This window comes from Accipiter gentilis, chromosome 8 (genome assembly GCF_929443795.1).
Source record: "Accipiter gentilis chromosome 8, bAccGen1.1, whole genome shotgun sequence".
NCBI lineage: Eukaryota > Metazoa > Chordata > Aves > Accipitriformes > Accipitridae > Astur > Astur gentilis.
This window is the reverse complement of record NC_064887.1, coordinates 31350121-31370875: the sequence shown is the minus strand read 5'-3', so window position 1 is coordinate 31370875 and position 20755 is coordinate 31350121. Positions and strand designations below refer to the sequence as shown.

At 38.6% G+C, this 20755-nt stretch overlaps 1 protein-coding gene across 1 annotated transcript in view; it reads left to right on the top strand.

Annotated features, from left to right (window-relative positions):
- HMCN1 (hemicentin 1) overlaps positions 1 to 20755 on the top strand; it is a 203760-nt gene that overhangs the window by 150827 nt on the left and 32178 nt on the right. Inside the window, exons 58-82 of the mRNA XM_049809134.1 lie at positions 181 to 342; positions 1456 to 1569; positions 1702 to 1904; positions 2139 to 2220; positions 2351 to 2482; positions 2707 to 2856; positions 4114 to 4273; positions 4895 to 5019; positions 6559 to 6742; positions 6909 to 7006; positions 7406 to 7684; positions 8283 to 8473; positions 9654 to 9735; positions 10535 to 10671; positions 14776 to 14917; positions 15982 to 16126; positions 17007 to 17134; positions 17551 to 17707; positions 17886 to 18007; positions 18210 to 18374; positions 18584 to 18691; positions 19153 to 19290; positions 19455 to 19589; positions 19862 to 20131; positions 20493 to 20683. Of these exons, the coding sequence (XP_049665091.1) occupies positions 181 to 342; positions 1456 to 1569; positions 1702 to 1904; positions 2139 to 2220; positions 2351 to 2482; positions 2707 to 2856; positions 4114 to 4273; positions 4895 to 5019; positions 6559 to 6742; positions 6909 to 7006; positions 7406 to 7684; positions 8283 to 8473; positions 9654 to 9735; positions 10535 to 10671; positions 14776 to 14917; positions 15982 to 16126; positions 17007 to 17134; positions 17551 to 17707; positions 17886 to 18007; positions 18210 to 18374; positions 18584 to 18691; positions 19153 to 19290; positions 19455 to 19589; positions 19862 to 20131; positions 20493 to 20683 (3800 nt within the window). The remainder of the gene's footprint in view (positions 1 to 180; positions 343 to 1455; positions 1570 to 1701; positions 1905 to 2138; positions 2221 to 2350; positions 2483 to 2706; positions 2857 to 4113; positions 4274 to 4894; positions 5020 to 6558; positions 6743 to 6908; positions 7007 to 7405; positions 7685 to 8282; positions 8474 to 9653; positions 9736 to 10534; positions 10672 to 14775; positions 14918 to 15981; positions 16127 to 17006; positions 17135 to 17550; positions 17708 to 17885; positions 18008 to 18209; positions 18375 to 18583; positions 18692 to 19152; positions 19291 to 19454; positions 19590 to 19861; positions 20132 to 20492; positions 20684 to 20755) is intronic.

Here is a 20755-nt window from a genome sequence, read left to right as displayed (position 1 = left end):
CAGTCATATTTCCAGATGCATCCAAAAAGCAGCGGATCCATTCATAGGATGTGAAAGATTCTTGCAACTTGACCCTTTGGCAAAACTCAGCAATTCAGCTTTATTTTAGTAAATCAGGATCTTGTAGAATATTGTTTGCTGATGCTGTGATAGATACTGTTAATGTATCTCTCTCTGCAGTTCCTCCAATTGTTCTTGGTACTAATCCTGAGAATTTGACTGTGGTGGTGAATAATTTCATCTCTCTGACTTGTGAGGTCACTGGCTTTCCACCTCCTGATCTCAGCTGGCTCAAGAATGGAAAACCTATCAGTTCGAATACCAACACTTTCATTGTGCCTGGTGAGGAATCTCAGCTATTTCTACAGCCTTTGGACTCAACTTCTGTCTGTTTTGTCTTGATAAGGACCATGGCCACTATTTATGGAGCCACTATGTTCTTAGTATTGCTCCAGTGAGTAGACAAGACACTTGGCCTACTGTGTTTAATAATTTCTTGGCTGTTGGGTGGGTTCACTTTTTTAAAGAAAACTGGCTCAGACTGAAAGCACTGAAATAAACTGTGTGGAAAAGACTAGAGGGCAAGTCACATAACAGAGGTGCTCTGATATAGGTATTGATCAAAATTGAGTCACTTTGACTCACCTTTCAAAGAAATGATCAGAAATTGTGACAGAGGGTAAGATAAATTCTGCTGGGTTAGATGACAAAAAGTGAAAAGCTTCCCATTGACTTCAGTGGGAAACTGGATTAACCCTGCTGAACTCTCAGGAAGAAATCCTTGTATTCTGAGGTCTCCTTAACCATCTGAAGCTCCTCACTAAATAAGGTCCATGAGTGTCTGTGTCATTTCTGCTCCTGCTGCTTATCTTCAGCCCAGGGTATCAAGTGAAGATCATTTGTGTGTTGCTCAGGCCTGTCTTGCTGGTATCATCTGACTGGGGGCTGTGTTACAGCATAAGCTAAGGCACAGGCATGGAAATTGCTTAATGGCAGTAGAGGCATCTGTGCAGATTAGTAATGTAGACACAGGCAGTAAGTAGCTTCACGAGTGGAGGCAGGTAAGATTGGGGAGTAAAGAATGGGATAGTGACAGAGGTAAGGGGAAAGGGCATAGTTATGTTGGGAGACAGCCATTAGCAGCTACTAAACAAACAGGTCTAAAAGGAGTATATGTGGCCCAAACTTGTAATTAACAGTACTAATGAAATTTACCCTAAAATTTTACTTCTCTTGTCTGGATTTTTTTTTTTTTTTTTTTTTTTTTTTTTTTTTTTTTTTTTTTTTTTGGTAAGTATTTAAGAATCTTAAAAAGCAATGGCAGTGCAGGGCTTTTTTGAATCTGAGGTTAATTTAGTGCCTGTGCTCAGACTGTTGGACCTGGAATTTTAAAATAGCATTTGAGATTGACACAATAACCACGAATAAATCTCAAACCTTCTCTCTTTACTTCAGGTGCTCGGACTCTGCAGATTCCCCGAGCCAAACTACTAGATGATGGTGAATATACCTGTGTTGCCAGAAACCAAGCTGGGGAAAGTCAGAAGAAGAGTTTCCTAACTGTCCTTGGTTTGTTTTTTACTATTTTCTGAAATAATACCTATTGCTTTGAAAATGCAGTAATTTATATTTATTTTTATTAGGTTGTTTTCTGCCCTCTCACCAAAAAAAGGCAAAAATAACTCTGAGCTTCTTCTACAGTGCCCCCAAGCATCAAAAACCATAGTGGAACCTCACTGACAGTGCTGAACGTGAGAGTGGGCACCCCGGTGATGTTAGAGTGTGAATCCAATGCTATTCCACCACCAGTCATCACCTGGTACAAGAACAGGCACCTAATTTCAGAGTCTGCAAATGTGGAGATTTTAGCAGATGGGCAAACGTTACAAATCAAGGGTGCAGAGGTAGGCCAGGCTTTTGGAATGCTGCATCTGCCGCTACTCTGCTACTGTTAAGAATTGTTTTGCCCTTTATTGGTGTTTTCTACTAGCTGTGCATAGGAGATGTATTTGCTGGAGGCCTTTCATTCTGTGAAAAGGACCTTGAGCTGGTAGAGGCAAAGGCTGTTAATTATCTCTAAATTGTAACATTAAAATAAGACTCCGTAATAAGTTTTTTTTAATTTATTTTTATTTTAGGTTTCTGACACGGGCCAATATGTATGCAAAGCCATAAATATAGCAGGGCGAGATGATAAAAATTTCCATCTTAATATTTATGGTGAGCATACTCTGCATTATCTGCAGTAGTTATTATAATACCATAGACATTGTAGAGTAGACAATTCAAAATCAGTTTACAAAAATATTTCATAACCAAACCATTCTTATTGCTTCCATTCAATTTAAAGTGCCACCAAATATAGAAGGCCCTGAACAAGAGTTGGTCAATGAAACTATCAGTAATCCTGTTACCTTTGCGTGCGATGCTACTGGAATTCCTCCACCAACATTAGTGTGGCTTAAGGATGGAAAACCAATAGGTAACATTCTCTCACGCTCTTTCTGCTCTTTTTCCCCCCTCTGGGGCACCACTGTGCTATTTGCTGCCTATTTTTTGTTTCTTCTTCATCTGTCTCTAGGCAGACTCTTGCGTTAACTGATCTGAATCTTTGTTTTGTTTTGAAATTTTGATGAAAAAAATTCTCAAAATGTGTTTGCTCTCTTTGGCCTGGTTTGGAATGACTACCTGTTTACATATTTTCAGAAAACTCTGATTCTCTTGAAGTTCATATTTTATCTGGTGGAAGCAAGCTTCAGATCGCTCGCTCTCAGCTTCTAGACAGTGGGACCTACACATGTATTGCTTCAAATACAGAGGGAAAAGCTCAGAAAAGTTACGTGCTTTCTATCCAAGGTAAGGCATGAGAGTGCAGTGAGCAGAACTGGTTAATAACTGGTTGAGTATGACACTGTCTCTGTACTAGAGACACTGCGATGACATAACTTGAAAGCAATCGGGAAGGCTGTGTGTGTTTGTTGCTGATCACATCCTTCCTCCTGCTGAACACTGAAGCTACACTGGTTGATTGAGTGTGGAGCACCACACATAAATGGTTTCAGAAGCAGTGATACCACTTGCCTTTTTTGCAATAGCAAATAGGAGGACATAGCAAAGAAATACTGGCAGAATTTCCTTATGATTCCCCCCCCCCCCCCCCCCCCCCCCCCCGCTCAAATGAGAAACCCTTATTTGTTACGGAATTGCCTACTGCCTTCCACTGTAACTATCTTTGTTTTCCTCTGTTCCTAATGACTCATCCCCATTAATTGCGCTTGTTCCTTCCCCTGTCCAGTAAGACACCTATTGTATAGCATCTCCGGACATCGTCCTTTCCCACACCAGCAGTTGCTGGTTGAGGAAGAAGAGGGAGCATCAGCTGTGAGCTGAGTGTGCAGGCACACCCATTTGTGATAGCTGGCCATCTAGTAACTCTTTGTCATGGCAATCGTTCCTTGGGGATGCTGGTTTTTTGTATGTGTCCCTGCCTGTCTGCCAGTTTTTCCCCAAGTTTAGAAATTGAATATCAAGCTGCTTGTTTGATCAAATGTGACTGAAATAGCTTGAAATGCTCAAAACTTACTAGTGGGACTGACAGTCTTGATGGATAGCATGACTGTCATCCTTGTTCTTTGGAAGAACAGGCTAAAAATGGCTGCTGGTTAGGATGGAGTAAGTGTGCGGGTCTTAACAGGAATATGATAGTCTTGATGCAATAGAGCATATGACTGTGCACTAAGTACTTGCTCAAGAGTTAAACAGGCATTTAATTGTTACAGTGCATTGTGATGTTTAATGAAATGGGATTTTGTCATAATATTGTATGTTAGCATTGTTTAAGCAGATAACTGTAGATATTAAATATAATGGCAAAGGTACATGTTTTTTATAATTTTGTAAATTAGCTGTTTTAAGGAATTATTAAAGTAGCTTTGAATTTATTTTCGCAGAACCTCCTCTAACAACAACATAATCATGTACTTTCTAAACTAGATTTGAATGAAGGTACTGCAATAAATGCTAGTACTTATGAGCTACTGCAGTGTAAGTTTTACAGTTTAGATTATGTTTCTTGCTGATGAATCTTCTCTTCCCTCCATCATATATTTCCAGTTCCTCCTGATATTGTTGGCTCTGAAATACCTAGTGAGGTCAGTGTCCTCCTGGGAGAAAGCATCCAGCTTGTCTGCAATGTCAATGGAGTGCCCGTGCCTGTTATACAATGGCTTAAAGATGGAAAAACAGTTGCCAGTGATGATTTACAAAGAATAAGGCAAGCAAAAATCAGCAGACACTGCATTGTCATCTTCTATAATTTTAAACCTCAGAGAGCTCTGAAGAGGGAGCATAAAAGAGGGCCCTACGGGGCAAGTGTAAAGAGAGCCTGAGTCTTAGCTTAGCCAGGTTAAGAACATCATCTCTCTCTTTAGCTTCTATAAATCTAGTATACTTTGTTATGACTTTGATTTTTATTTATTTTTTTTTATACAGAGATAAGTATATGATATCTATTCCTTTCTCAGCTAATAAATTCCATTAAAGTTCATCAGGTTCATTAAAGTTTATTAATGTCAGTAAGTTCCATTAAGTTCCTTTGGAGGAGAAGGATCTGAGACATGGAAACATTTTACTCTTGATGCTTTTCATCATGGGTTCTTCAAAAGCCTGCTTAGAATTGAATACTAATACAAGTTTAAATACAGGACATCTCTAGGAAAAACTCCCTAGCCTATCTCTAATAATAATACTTTGCAAGAAAACCAATGGTTCTCTCACCAAATTCCCAAGAGGATAGATACAGGTAGCTTATTTAAATGTTCAAAACTGTCGGTTTATTTGCCAGGTCATAGGAATACGTAAACAAACTCACTGCATTTTACAAACTTCCTTGTAGGGTAACTCCAGATGGCAGCACATTAAACGTTTTTAGAGCTCTCAGTTCTGATACAGGAAAATACACTTGTGTGGCTACTAATCCTGCAGGAGAGGAAGACCGAATTTTCAACTTGAATGTATATGGTGAGTTTTCACAGATGTGAAACTGAAATCTGGTCTATAATCCTATCTTTGTAAGTGCTCCCAAGAGAGGGCCAAGAAATGAATGCCTGTCTTCAGTGTAATACTACATGCATGTGTTTCCAATTTCATGTACTGTAGATATCACAGTATATTACACAGGATGTTCTGTCAATGACAAAACAATTGAAATCACTGGTGAATGTGTTTTGGGATAAACAGAAATTAATTCCTTTGGTGTATTTCATAATAGAGGAATTCTGCTTGTGGTGATTTTTATTTTTTTTCTTGCAGAGAAAGATACACTTGGGGCTGATTTACTAGGATACTGCTATCTTTTTTGTTCTATTAGTTTATCTTCAATAATTCCAATCGAAGCACATTAGCTAAAACAAAAGTAGTGTGGTAGGGAACTAATAGTTAAAGGTCCCTAGTGTTTAAAAGAAAAATTATAGTTTTGGATTAAATTCTTCTCTTGCACAATTTGACATACAGAAGATAGTGAGCATAATTCTTCTTTAGCAGTGCAGAGAGTAGACATTTTAATTTGTGAAAAATGTGTCCATTAAGTATAATGACTAGTGTGAAAGAGAGAAGAGCTCTGCATAAAGCAGTGTTTCACAGTAGTGTGTCTGTCCCAGTTATACAGAGACTCAGAATCAATTGGAATTATGAGCATGAGCAGACTAGCAGGAGATGACCTTTGACAAAATAAATAACAATACTGAATGACCACATCATATCTTTTGGGGATAGAATGGCACCACACAACAGTGGAGACCTTTTTGCTCAATTTGTATTCATTGAGGTTCAAGCAATAACCAACTTAGATGGTCTTATCTATGCAACTGTCATGGTGTGTGATGGAATCTTAAGTCAGCTAGAGCTTGGAGCTGCATGTGGCTGGGCCTTCTTTACGTAGTGAGTCCCTTCTTGCCCCCAAGACAAAGCCTTTCAAACTAACATGTAAAACCACCAAACACAAAAAGCAGTTCTTTTACAATAATCAGCCAGAATACTTAACCAAGCATTTTGAAATTTTCTATATTTAAAAATTAAGTCAGCATATACATCTAGAAGTTAACAAACTAACTTTCCTCCTGCATGATTCTAGCTTTCACTTTATTTAAGATTTATTTCAATAGGTAAGTTTGAGTGGCAGTGAACTGCTAAGTCCCATCTGGCCGTTAAGTGGTTCAGCCCATCCTCTGTAAGGCCTGACCACCTGCATTGTCATTCCTGCATTGTCATTCTCTACCCATGAGCTTCAGGCTCTGAGCTCCCTCTTGTTTGCCACAGCCTGACAAATCAAAGACATAATTCCACTATCATTCTAAAGTGCATCTGATTTTAAATATGTAAAATGATAATTTATTAGTGCTCAATAATATTGTTAGAGGATTTACTCTTTAAAAAAATGGGGATCTTCTTATTGAATTGCCTGTGGGGCATTAGGTGCAGGATTTCCTGCAAGGTAACACATGTGGAATGGTTTTAAGAGCCAGTTTTAATATCTTCCTTTTCAACATTTACAAAATGTAGTTCCTCCAACAATAGCCAATAATAAAGATGAACCAGAAGACCTCACTGCCCTTTTGGACACCTCCTTAAATGTTGAATGTACTGCTACTGGAACCCCACCACCACAGATAAACTGGCTGAAGAATGGCCTTCCTCTGTCTGTCTCCTCCCAAATCAGGTTGCTGTCAGCTGGGCAAATTCTCAGGTTGGTTTTCATCTATTTTAACTAGCTGAGTTTTCTGTTCTCTTTTGCTGTATCAGCGTAATTCTGCTAGTATTTTTGGAAGCAAGAATAAAATTTGATCCAAACCATGCCATAATAAAGATAATGTATTCCATTTACAGCTTGCTTAAAATGATTTTCTCTTTAGACTTGCCCGAGTGCAGATATCTGATACTGGTGTGTACACTTGTGTGGCATCTAACAGGGCTGGAGTTGACAACAAACATTACAACCTTCAAGTTTTTGGTGAGTTTCTCTGAAATGCTTTATGTAAAGATTCTTATTTCTTAATTTCTTAAACCTAATATTCAGTTTTCTTTCTCACCAACACAAAGTTGCAGACAAGCACAAGTATATCTTACATAGGTAATCATGAGGGAAAGATTAACTTTTCAATGTGGTTTTTTTTTTAAATGGAAAATGTTTTAACCCTAGAAGAGTCCTTACTTGAATTGGCACCCATAATGTGTCACAAGTTTTTTAGAAAGAATAATAATCTATAATTTCTAAGTTAATTTTAATGCATGTGCTAAACATGAATGTAAGTGGGGAAATGCAAAAGGGTAGCTGCATTCCAACTTTCTTAAGTTCAGAATTAACACTTGGGTTGTACTCTGTATGAATCAGATCTTTGTTTCTTGGCAGTACCACCAAGCTTGGATAATGCAGGAGGAACAGAGGATGTGACCGTAGTAAAAGGCAGTTCAGCTTCGATGAAGTGTCTTACTGGTGGCAATCCTGCCCCCACTATGTCTTGGTTTAAAAATGGACATCCTTTAAGCCTTGGAGCTCACCTGATGTCAAGTAACCAAGGAATGGCCCTTCATTTTGTAAAAGCAGAGATTGGTGACACAGGCAAATACACTTGTGTAGCATCCAATGAAGCTGGAGATATCAGCAAGCACTTTTCCCTAAAAGTGCTGGGTAAGTGTTAACCCCTCAGATGAACAAAATATGAGCTGTAAATTAGTATCTACTCAGGACAACAATTAAAAAAATATTGAGGGATAAGGAGTATTTTCAAGAAACATTTACTGGGATAAATAAGAGAAATAAGGAAATGGAATGTGCCTAAAGATGTGTGGATGTGTAATATAGTATATATTTTTTAATGTTTCCCGAGTACTGAAATATGCTATAATTAATAGTAAACTAATTTACAAAGTAATTTGGTTTAAATTAATAACTTCTGTTAGTAGAAGTTCAGCTTAACAGGATGATAGCACAGCAGATGGCATAGCTGAAGGTACAACAGCTAAAGGGCTAATAAATATATTCACTGATGTCTTATAATGTATTTCACGTGGGAATATGAAAACATTTTCAAATTCATAATTCCAACTCATAAAATATGCAAATTAAGAGGCAGATGGAAATTACGTGAGATACTCAGTGAGTTCATGACACAGTCAGAAATAATACTAATGTAGACTAATTCTGTGAACTCTAACCACAAGGCTGTGTATCACGTTTTATAGACTTTTTGAGCCAATAAAGAATTTGAATGTTTTTCCTTCCACAGAGCCACCTCACATCAATGGTTCAGATGAGCCAGCAGAGCTCTCTGTCATTGTTAACAACCCTCTTGAACTTCTCTGCATCTCCTCTGGTATACCAGTCCCCAAAATCTCATGGATGAAGGATGGACGCCCGCTTCTGCAGAATGATAATGTTCATGTCCTAAGAGAAGTCCTTCGAATAACCAGTGCTCAGGTAGAGTGTTTGTTTCAAATAGGCTCAGTTTTGCAAACCCTAGAGGAGTGCACAGAACTGCCTGCTATTAGGACCATCTTAAGAGATGTCCTAAAAAGCCTCTGTAAAATCATCCACCTGCCTTTGTGGTTAGAGAATATATTTTTCAAACCTTGCCTTGGAGTTTCCCATCCAGAACAAGCAGTAGTATTATAGGTTGAGAGTGCCCAAGCACTTCTGCCTCTTCTGAGCATTATTACTCCAAGTTTATTTCAGAGTTCTGTAGTTTTTTTATTTATTGGTACTTCTCGTTACAAAGCAGAACAATCAATGCTAGGGACTTGTCTTCTTCTGGGGTTATTTCTGGTTTTAGTCTGTGTCTTGTAATCTGTTCTTGTTCATTTCCTACCTATTTGACTCTTGTTACTATCTCTTGCTTTTCTTCTTTTGTGTTTTATAGTTCCTCCTCAGCCTTTTTTCACTTCTTCTTTCCATTAGCTTGGATTTTCCTAATATCCATTTGCTTCTCACATGTGTAAGTTGTAGATTACAGAGAAAACTGCATTTGCAGTCATCTGTGTGCAAGTTAAGAAAAAATAAAGACAATAGAAAGACTTTCAGATTAATTCAGACAATAAAGGAGTCCAGGGAAAAATAACCTTAAAAAACCTGCTGTACTCAGCCTAAACTAAGGCTGTACTCAGCTGTGGACAGCCAGACTGAAGTTCACCAAACAGAAGTAGGACAGGGCTTGGGACTGATTGCTGCTCGTTTTGTTTATAAAGCAAATGCTCCTTGTCTTTACAATGAAGAGTTTGTAGGAAGAAGAAAGCATAAAAGTATTAACAAGTATGTGTGCACAAAAAGATTTCCTTAGTACACAATACCTATAGCCAGTTCTATCTTTATTGATCACCTGCTGCAAAAAGCATCACAAAAAGAAGGGTTCTTGCTGAAGACACATTATCCAGAGAGATTTTATGGGGTCCTGCAACTCTGAAGCAATCTGTGTACAATTCTACCATGGTTAAATAAAGAAGTTTTCAAGAAATTAATGAATTTATTTCAGACATTCCTTATTTATTGTGTTTGTGTTCAAGTGTTGCCTGTTACATGTTGTTGTCCATGTTTATATTTCACAGTTTTTCTGAATTGTTCCCATATTCTATGGTTTCTGCTGAAGTTGTTTGTGTGTTTCTAGGTGGAGGACACTGGAAGATACACGTGTTTGGCATCTAGCCCAGCAGGAGATGATGATAAGGAATATTTAGTAAGAGTGCATGGTAAGTTTAATTTAGGAAAAGAAATTATTCCTTCAAAGAATAAACTGCTAAGGTACATATCAGTATCTCGTTTAACAAGTTATATATTACTGAAGAAGAAATATTACGTGTATTGAGAAAGTGATATTACACCATATGATCAGAATTAACATTTCAGAATAAAGGTAACAATTCTGAACATGATACACAATTAAAAGGAAAACTTCCACCTGATGCAACTGATTTCTATTATAATTCCAAGTCTTATAGTTTGAATACCTAGGAAGTTTATAGATACCAGTATTCAGTTGGATTAAGTTTATTGTGCTTACTGAGAAAGAATGTGAAGTATACTGATACCTTTTTCTACTGAAAAACTAAGATGATAATAGATAAGAAATGTACTTAGAAATGAGTACATAAAATGTAATGATAGTAAAGGAAGTATAAATGGGACTTCTGCAGTTCTACAATATGCCTTGGATTTCTTCTTGAAGATTTTAGTTCCCATGTTTATTGATAAACAGTTTATGGAACTTCGGTGATCTCTGCTCTATCTGGCTTAAATGCTGGTACTCTCAGTGAGAAGGGACTTTAATTTCTGTCACAGTAGTTTCCAGTGTGTGAATTAGGAAACAGGTTCACCAGTTAAACAAAAGTCATATATTTAACACAGGTATTGAAAAGTAGAATAATTAATGATACTGTAGCTTTGCATTTATTTTAAACTTAAGAGAGAAATTAGAAATTTCCCATTAGTAATTTTAATGCTAGCTCATATGTGTGGTGTTTATTTTTTTTTTCTTAATTTTTGTAACAGTTCCTCCTAACATTGCTGGTACCAGTGGTCCACAGGACCTCACCGTGCTGCAGAACAGACAAGTTATACTGGAATGCAAGTCAGATGCTGTGCCACCTCCGACAATCTCATGGCTTAAAAATGGAGAACTTCTAGAGGTATAGTGGCTATGTTATTTGAACTAGTCTTTTGCTCCCTTTATTTTTTACACACAGTGCTTGAGGTTTCTTATTCTGCTCACTTGCCCCTTCAGTGCAGTCCAAGTTATGGTGCCTTGAATTCAAGAGAAGCTGAGTAGCCCCAGAACAAATACAGTTAGTCCTAAATGAGTACCTGAAGCTAGCAAGCATGTGAAGTGGCCATCCCGCTGTTACTTGTTCTTTTTTCCTTTAGGGGGATCCCTTGCTCCTCCTGGATCCTCTGAACAATGCTAGAAGCCTTCGGTATACTCCTGAATGGCTTCCCAGGAAAGGTAGCTGAGAAAAGACTACACTATATGTTTCCTTTGGGTATATTATGCATCCTCATATTTTAGTAGTATTTAGAAAGGATTTAAATTATTTACGTTGGAAACAAAGAAAAGAGAATGGGTTGCTAATCACCACAGTTTTGTATCAAATGCATCTTTTTCACTCAGAATTCCATGTAGTGTCATGTTAACGCATCAAGTCTTTGCTGGTTGAGAGACAATTAGCAAGATGAGGATGGTTTATACAGAAATAATTTTTTGCTTCCCATCTTCTTTCTTGGGATCACTGAGGAACCAGGTGCTTTCCAACTGAACAATTTAAGTTCAGTTATTAATTTGAACTTAATTAATAATTTTCCCTCAATTGATCTTTATTCACCCGAAGTTCTGGTTATTTGCTTTCCTTCTGACATGCTATTCCTCAGACTCCTACTCTGTTGTAAATTTAGAAGAATGAAATATTAGTGGAAGGAATAGGAGTATGGTGGGTAATTATGTTTTACTATGTGCTGCTAGGGAATGCTACCTTGAATATAGCACAAGAACTAGCAAGAAACAAGTTTAACAGAAACACCTTTCTTCTGAATGATTAATTTTTTAATAGGGTCGTGATTATTTTTATGAAAGCAAGGTTGAACAGGGATTGGAAGTCAGAGTATGTGAATACTTTTTGCCTCAGTCTTCCTTGGAAAGCTTGTGTTTTAAAAGCAGTACTCAACGAAAATAAAACGTGAAAAGAAGCTAGGGTTACAAAATTCACCAGAAAACAAAGCAATAGAGGAACACTATGATAGACATAGGTACTCAGGTGATAACCTGTGAATTAACTTTTGCAATGTTAGTTTTCTTCTTGCCTCATGAATTCATGTCAGTATGTAAGGGCTGAGGCATCTTGGTTGTGTGGTATGGTCAATCCCCTACCTTTTGATTTATATTAGAGTAGGGAATTTCAATCTCTGGAGTTAGCTCTCCTCCAGCACTAAATTTAACCTATAAATTTAGTTCAGACACGGCACTTGTAATTTGTCACATGTATTTTAAGTAGCAGACTTGAGTTTATTCTGGTCCCTACCATCCTTTTCATTCTTCAGCTTAGCTTATATAAATATATCCTCCAGATATCAGGAAAACATTAGTGTCCTCCTGAATGCCTGGTTGCTTTCTCAAACTCAAAGTGTAACAGCCTACTAATACTAAGCAGGTGAGAAAGAGCTTTCCTTGGGTGTGGAAAGAGAAGTGCTCTGTGGCATATCATCTTCCTTATCTTGGAAAAATAGAGGTTTCATGGTGACAAGAGAGGATTGGAGAAAGTCAGGTTCTCAGATTGCAATGTTATTTCAATTTAAATCATCACTGTTTTTTGTGAAACACCCGTGTGGTGGAGGGTGTCATTCCTCCTAGTTTTGTTGTCTTCCACCGTGCAGATTTTGAGGTCTACTCTAGACCTCTGTATCCTTAATGATGTAATTGTGCAGTACCATGATTTCTGGTAGCAGAACTTGTCCCAATCCAATGTCAGGGAAGGTTTCAATATGATCCCAAGAGCGAGATTAAGACACAAACAAGGTCAAATGCCATATACCCAAAAGAGCTTTTATTATCAAAAGTATCAAAAGTAGAAAATAGTAGGGATAGGATAGAATGGAAGAAAAGGCAGAAATCAAGCAAGCAGTTGGGATAGAGTTGCAAGGATAGTCACCACCATGGATCCAGCGGCATCCGGTTGGTCCTCAGTCTTCAATTCTTCAGTGGTGGGTGCACACCATGGCTTGTCTACACTAGAAACCACTATCATATCTCAAAGACTACAGTTTCTATGAGAATGGTAGTCTCCACATTCCTGCATGCTTCGTCGGGCAGCCTGTTTCCTCCCCGGATGCCTCAATGGCCTGGTAATCATCCTTATGGGCAGAGGAGTGTCCTGCTTAAACAGGCTGTCCCAGAGGCAAATGGCTTGAGATAAATAGTTCACAGTTCAGTCTCTCAGGTCAAACAATCCTTGAGATGAATGGCTTGAGATGACAGTCCAGTCTCTCACACCTAACAAACTTTGAGACAAACAGCTTAAGGTAACAATTCAGTCTCTCACAGAACTATACAAAGATCTAGCCTCTAGCAGCTTTGGAGTCCTTGTACCTTCCTTCATTGATCTGGAAATACACATTGAGTGTTAAGAAAATTAGGTAGGAGTGTCTTGACCTAATCTGGCTTTATTTAAACACCAGAAGAATTGCTGAATTTGTATTTTTTCAAAGATGGGTTTTCTGACGTACCTTGAGTAGAGCATAAGGATTACATGATAGCTTCATTGCTTGTCTTTTGTCATCTGTATGCTTCTGTGTCTAGAAGCCATAGCATAGGCTATGTACTCAACAGTGACATGCAGAAACAGACTCCACAATCAGTGAGATTGTAAAGTAGGTATGTTCATTCGGCGCTGGGCAGCACGGTGGGGGGTAGTCCCACCAAAGTTGTGCGCACCTGACTCGGCAGTTCGCTTCAAATTTATACAGTCAAGTGTTACATATACATAGAGTTTCACGATATGCCTATACATAGGCATGATCTATCCCTGCTTCATATTAAAATTAGTTCCAAAAAGTCACAAGGCCGGTCTTGGCTGGTTCTTGGGGTGGACTGCTGCTTCTTCTCAGGGACTATCTCCTGCCCCAGCCAGCCTCAACAATGCAAACGTTAAGCATTACTGCTCATCCCCTTGGGCCATGTCTACCTCTACTGAAATTTCTTTAACTTCACTATAAGCTAGATAATTATTAAACAGTTCCTATCTACAACCATATATCTACTATACCTACTAAGGTTCCTTTGGCTCCCCGTTTCAACAGGAAATACCAGTTATTACCCCAAATCTGACTGTCTATAATTTACTCTGATGGTGAATCATTTCACCTGTGAGGCTCCAGCACTGCTGTTCATTCTGCACTGGTAGACTTGCTGAGTTGGTGCCTAGTATGAGACCAGCATAGTAGGGTACTAGTGCAGAGAAGTGCCGAACCGGAGGAGTTTCACCTATCTGTTGTAGTTGCTCTTCTAACCAAAAGAGTAGGTGGGAAAGATTGTCAGCTTTCAATTTTATCTGAAGTGTGGGTAGCACATACTGGAAAAGTTTGAGTTTCTGTTCTTTTTCTACTGTTTTTTTAATCCAGTCAGGTTTTTGAAAACTTGTAGTTGATATTACTGTCAGTCATTCATGCAGATATGATGCAGACTGGTTGTGGTAGAAAAGCTTTGACTTCAAATGGCTACCTAGCAGGTGCTGTAGAGTCACTGTAGAGCTGAGAAGAGTGGTATCCTCATATTCAGAAATGCTGGCTAGTAAACTTAGTAGGCTAAGTTTATGCTGGCTCCCACCTGATCAAGACTGTGATGTTTGAAGAACAGTGTAGAGAAACTTGTATTTCTTCTGCCTGTAGTGTGCACAGATTTTTCAAAAAAATAAATAATGTCCATTGTGTGCTATTAGCTGCCCCTTTCTATAAAAATTTAAAAGCTCTTTGGCTATGTAACCTAAAAAAGTTGCCTTTTTCAGGCACAAGTCCCAGTAGGGGTTTCAAGAGGGAACCATTAAACAATGATAATTTTTTAAAACATTGTTTACCCTATTATCTTCATGGAAGTGAACAAAGTTAAGCCAGCAATGAATTCAGTCCCTGGTTTGTCTTTGGCCTTCTTTCATGGCTTTTATTACTCTGCAATGAAAGAATGCTCTATCTTCATAAAGAGAACAATGGTAAAGTTAAAATTGTCAAACTCTCTCTCTCTTTCCCCTTAGGGAACTCCTCGAGTTCGAATCCTATCCAATGGGCGATACCTGCAGATCAATAATGCTGACCTCAGCGATACAGCAAGCTATACATGTGTGGCAAGTAATATCGCAGGAAAAATGACCAGGGAGTTCGTGCTGACAGTACATGGTAAAATCATGGATCCAGTCTTGTGCATTTTGATCTTTGGATGGTATTTCTGCAGGAGTTCCAATGGCAAGAAAGAAGCATTAGTAGTCTCTTTCTAGCCAAGTGTTGGCCACTTAGGCTGTGTCTAAACTATTGGGACCATGTGTATTACCTCATGTGTACCACCATCCGAGTCAACAGTTGTCCCCCACACTAAAGGACCTGTTGGGGACTCGCCACAGCTCGCTCTCCATCTCTCTGTGCTTCCTGCTAATGGAAGGTGCTGTGCATCTAGCCATCATCCTGATACGGAGTCACAATACGTCCAGAATGAACACCTGGATCCAGGACTGAGAAATGGTCTTGGACGAATTCAGATAAATTCTTAAAAGCATTTGACTGGCACCTTGGGGGACTAGGTTTCATAGCTAGCTTGGCCACCAGTTTTGCAAGTTACTTGAAAACTGTGGCTGCTTCTCTGCACCTGTAAGCATGAGATAGTAGGAAGGTAGGGCTTGAAGGGCCCTATGCATCTCCATACTTGTCCTGTACTACCTTAGGCCTGAATTTAATTTTAAACTTATTTATTTTCTCACCTCTAGTCTGATGAGAAACTATTCTATTCTCACACCTGGGTGATGATAAGAAACTTTTTTCCTATTTCTGTTCTGTTCACAGCCCAGTCATGTGTACCTGCATTACACAGTGTCACCCCAGCAACTGTCCTTACTGGTCCAATTAAAATTCTTTTTTCTCCTTAATTTGTAATTAGGAAGCAAGGATATCACCACGGCCTTATTTCGCTGAATTAAATATGCTGAAATCTCTTCCTGTTTTAGCTATATGATAACCTTTGCAGTAACTTGCAAAGGTGATATTTACAATGCATTTCAGACAAAATTTCTTCTTCATTCCCTACTGCATCATGGCAATTATCATGCACTACACAAAATAGTAAGAAACTTGTTTCTGTCTCTGCAGTGATCCCCATACCTGTTACTGCATCTGTTTTCATGTGCTTAGTTTCAATCATTGCAGCATGAAGTTTTTTTTTCTCTATATCATCAGCAATTTCCCCTTTACAGTGTCTCCTACAATCCAAAGCAGTCCTCAGACTGCTGTTGTGCATCTAAATGCTTCTGCTGTTCTGGAGTGTGTTGCAAAAGGAGTACCAACCCCGAGAATTACATGGAGGAAGGATGGGGCTATTTTTACTGGAAACAATACAAGGTATTGTCCAGTAGTCAGCATAAATAGTCTTCATTGTTTTTTAAGAATGTATTATTAATTACAGAAAGCTTAATTAGACCTCTGATTTGTAAATTAGTTTTGTTTTCATAGGTCAGAACTAATATTTGTACTATCATCTTGTAGACCCAAATGTGGAAAATAAGGTGATAGAAACACTAATAGGAAGAAGTTGTTCTACAGAAAAGTAGCAGTACTAAGGGTTTCATGCTTTTATTATAAAGTACAGAAAACTCCTTTGTCAACCAAATGTAGTCATAATTCTTCTGATATTAAAAATTTTGAACAGTAAATGTGAAAGAACTTTATTTTTTTTATATATATGGAGTTTTGGGATGAAGCCAAGCAATTTCATGCAGACCAAAAGCTACTTGAGTGTACTCTGTAGTTTCTAATATATAAAACTTTCTGTATGTGTTCTAGTATCAACTTTTATTACAGTGAATGGTTTCTCTCTTCTGATTGTTTTAAGGGGAAGTAGTTTGGCGTTTTCTAGAACTGAGCAAATGCTAAAGAATTCAGTTATATTTCAAAGAAAAAAGAAAATGTACAAGCATTAATTAGAGTTTTTTAAGGTTAAGAGAGAAACCATAAATAAGGGCTTTTGGATATCTTCTGCAAATCTGGCATCATTTATGTGGAATCACTATGTCAGCTAGATTTCATAATTTCTCTGGAAAATGGATGTGCTGGGACAGAGTGAAGTCAGAATAAGTGCAATAAATGAGAAAATTCTATGTGCCCAAATTAAGACACCATGTGTTCAGGATATTTGTTGTGGACCCTGAGTCATCTTTTCCTTCTGTACTACCAGGATAGCCTATGGTTGGATAGTAGAAAAAAATATATGGCTTTGTTTCAGATATTCCATGTTAGAGGATGGATCTCTACACATCCACTCAGCACATGTTACTGATACAGGAAGATACGTGTGCATGGCAACCAATACAGCTGGCACTGAACGCAAACGAATTGATCTGCAGGTTCTTGGTAGGAGTTTTGGTTTTAGATAAATATATGTGTTTTTACAAGTCTGAAGTCCAGTTACATCATTTTTCTTGTTCTGCTGGATCCAATTTTAAGTTTAGCCCCTTTTGAGCTGCTCTGGTTAAAAAAAACAACCAACCAACCAACCAAACAAAGGGGGGTGGGGTGGGTGGCTGGAGAAATTGATGGCCTTAGGAACACAACCCAAACGTTCATGACAAGAAAATATTTATTCCTGGTGCACTGGAACTAGAAAGACTTGACACATCCCATGCTACACGTTACTACTGTCAAGTTACTCTTTATAAAAATCAAGTAAATGTCTTCAGGCAGTTCAGCTCTCTACATATAGGTATCAGAGGGGTGTGGGGGCATATGTATATAATTATTCTGAATAATTAGGCTTTGTTTGTCCTTAGTTCCTCCAACTATTGCTCCTGGACATACGAATATTACAGTTACTGTAAATGTGCAGACCACTTTGCCTTGTGAAACCACTGGAATTCCCAGACCAGCAATTAGCTGGAAGAAGAATGGGCATCTGCTTAGTGTTGACCAGAACCAGAATACATACAGGTGAGAGGTGTTTTCTTTTCACCATGGGTTTAAAGTTTTCAAGGATGATTTTGGCACTTTAAAAATCTAGCCATGCTTAAATGTAATCTTGTATAGCCAGCGAATTCAGTGGTCTGATTACCTGAGAAGAAAAGAAGTATTTCAATGGCTTTTACTTTCTTCTCTTTTCTTTGTTCAGACTTCTATCTTCAGGTTCCTTAGTAATCATTTCTCCCACTGTGGATGACACTGCTGTCTATGAGTGCTCTGTGTCAAATGATGCAGGAGAAGATCAAAGAGCAGTTGAGCTCACTGTTCAAGGTAGAGGGGATATTGCTATTACATGTGTATGGCACCCAGAATTTCTTTGGGGCATTCTAATGTTGAGATGATATTTTTATATCATTCTTTTATGATACTGATATCCATAAGTCTCTGGTATTCCCAAGAAAGATAAGTTATTTCCAAGAATTCATAAAAATGAAAATGGGAAAGTAATCTTTACACTGATCTTCATTTTTAGTGCCTCCATCTATAGCAGATGAAGCCACAGACCTTTTGGTAACAAAGCTGTCTCCGGTAGTAATTTCCTGCACCGCATCAGGGGTTCCTGTCCCCTCAATTCATTGGACCAAAAATGGCATAAAGTTGCTTCCCAGAGGAGATGGCTACAGAATTCTCTCTTCAGGTACTGTGCATGACTGGAGCTCAGCCACCGAAAATCAGTGAAAGGGTGTGATTGTACACGTCTAGAAGCAAATAATCCCTCCCCCCTCAAACCCCTCTCCAATTCCTTAGAATAAAAATATAGGCCTCTTTAGATGGATGCTGTAAGATAGTTTTACTGTGAATACAGGACACTGCTGTATGTTCTAATGCACTCTCTCTCTGCTGCAGGTGCTGTTGAAATACCTGCTGCTCAGCTAGCACATGCGGGACGGTACACCTGTGTGGCCTGGAACGCAGCTGGCTCAGCTCACAGACATGCCACTCTTCATGTTCAGGGTAGGATGGGAAGCTGAAGTGGAAGTGCATTCTGTCAGTAAAGGTTGCCCTTTAAATACATACATATGCTGCAGAGCAATGGTGAGGCCAGAGTGGACCATCACAAGTAGTGTCTTGCTTAGCTGAATTGTCTTGTGGGTGCGTTGATTATTTACAAAGTCACTACTCATACAAAGTTACAACTCTGGTACTTTGGATAGAGCCCCCCAGTCCATGCTGCTGTAATTTATTTTTGTAAGATTTTTGTTTCTTTGCTTTTTGGTAAGTTAAAATGTATCTGTGATGGCAAATTGCATGAAGTAAGGCTGTGTTCTGTACCTATACTCATGCTGAGCATGTTGTTATATTTAAAAGCACTTCCACTGAGCTCTCTGTAAGGTTGGCAGAATGCAGCCGTTGCTAAGATAGCCTTCTCAGACTCTCAGGTTATGCAATTTTAGTATCTTCTGTATTTTCCACAGAACCACCAGTTATCAAAACTCAGCCAGGAGTGCTGGATGTCGTTGTGAACAATCCCATTCTACTACCATGTGAAGCAACGGGTACACCTCAACCCATAATAACATGGCAAAAGGAGGGCATCAATATAATCACAACAGGTATCTTCTTAAAGCCTGTAACTCCAGCCTACTTGCTGTAACTCAGAAGCTTATTTTCTCTTTTTGGAACGTTCAAATTTATATCTAAGGAACCCATTCGTTTAAAAACAAACAAAACCACACACACACACACAAGTGTCATACTTTGCTTATATTTGTTCTAGGCAACAGTTATATGGTTCTTCCAAGTGGCAGTTTACAGATTGCAAAATCAACTGTTGAAGATGCTGGCACTTATATGTGCGTTGCTCAAAATCCAGCTGGCACTGCTCTGGGGAAGATCAAACTGAAAGTTCAAGGTAAATTATCTTTTAAACTCTTGTAGTGATTTACAGCAAGAAATTTGTGCATGCTTTCTGCTGGTCAAAAGACATTTCTGAGCAATAGAAATGGATCCAATGCTTTCCTATTTGATGCAATGCTGAATAGAACCCAGGAAGTTTATTCCGTTTAGTTGTCTGTCTACTTTAGGATCAAAGTATGCTTTTAGTATTATTTTCACTAAGAACTAAAGTGTTCCATGCTTCTTACAACATCTAATTCTTTTAAAAATTTTCTTATTTCTTTTCAGTTCCTCCTGTTATCAAGTCCCACCTCAAGAAATATGTTGTTCCTGTTGATCAATCTATCACTCTGCAGTGTGAGGCTGAAGGCTACCCTGGGCCAGAGATCAGTTGGCATAAAGATGGACAGCAACTAACAGAGTCCATTAGAAGAAGAATTCTTAGCACTGGTGCTCTGCAGATTGTGTTTGTACAGCCTGGTGACGCTGGCCGTTACACATGCATAGCGGCAAACCTGGCAGGGTCCAGCACTTCTAGCATGGAGCTTGCTGTGCACAGTAAGTGGGTCTGTACGGAAACAATGTATGTTATCACAGCATGAATATACGGAGGGTAAGGAGCTAGGATGTAAGGGAGAAGTTCAGGAAAATTGTGCTACTTAATGGGTGAGTTTTATTTGGTTGTATTATAAGCCAGTTGGTTGAATTTAGGAAGAATATTATATTTCCTTAACTTGGTTTATACTTTGTTACAAGTATTTCACACATTTCTCTGGCATGATTAATGGTGGTCATTGATGGAGACAAGAAACGATACAGAAGATCCAGGCAATGGTTTCTTTAGTTCACTATTGTATGCTTTTACAGTAGTTCTTGGATAATACATGGAGGTAAATCTTTTTAATAAACCTTCTCACAGTTCCACCCAAGATTCACAGCACGGATGTGCAGTACACAGTCACAGAGGACTCCCAGGCTGTTCTGTCCTGTGTGGCTGAGGGGATTCCAACACCAACAATAAACTGGAAGAAGGACAATATGCTGTTAACACAGTCAGTAGGAAAATACCGGGCTGTGCCAGATGGAGACCTCATTTTGGACAATGTTGTTGTAAGTTCCGTAAATCTAAGCTATGACTTGACAGGTTTAGCAGTAATAAGACCCTGCTTCTCTTAGTTTTCA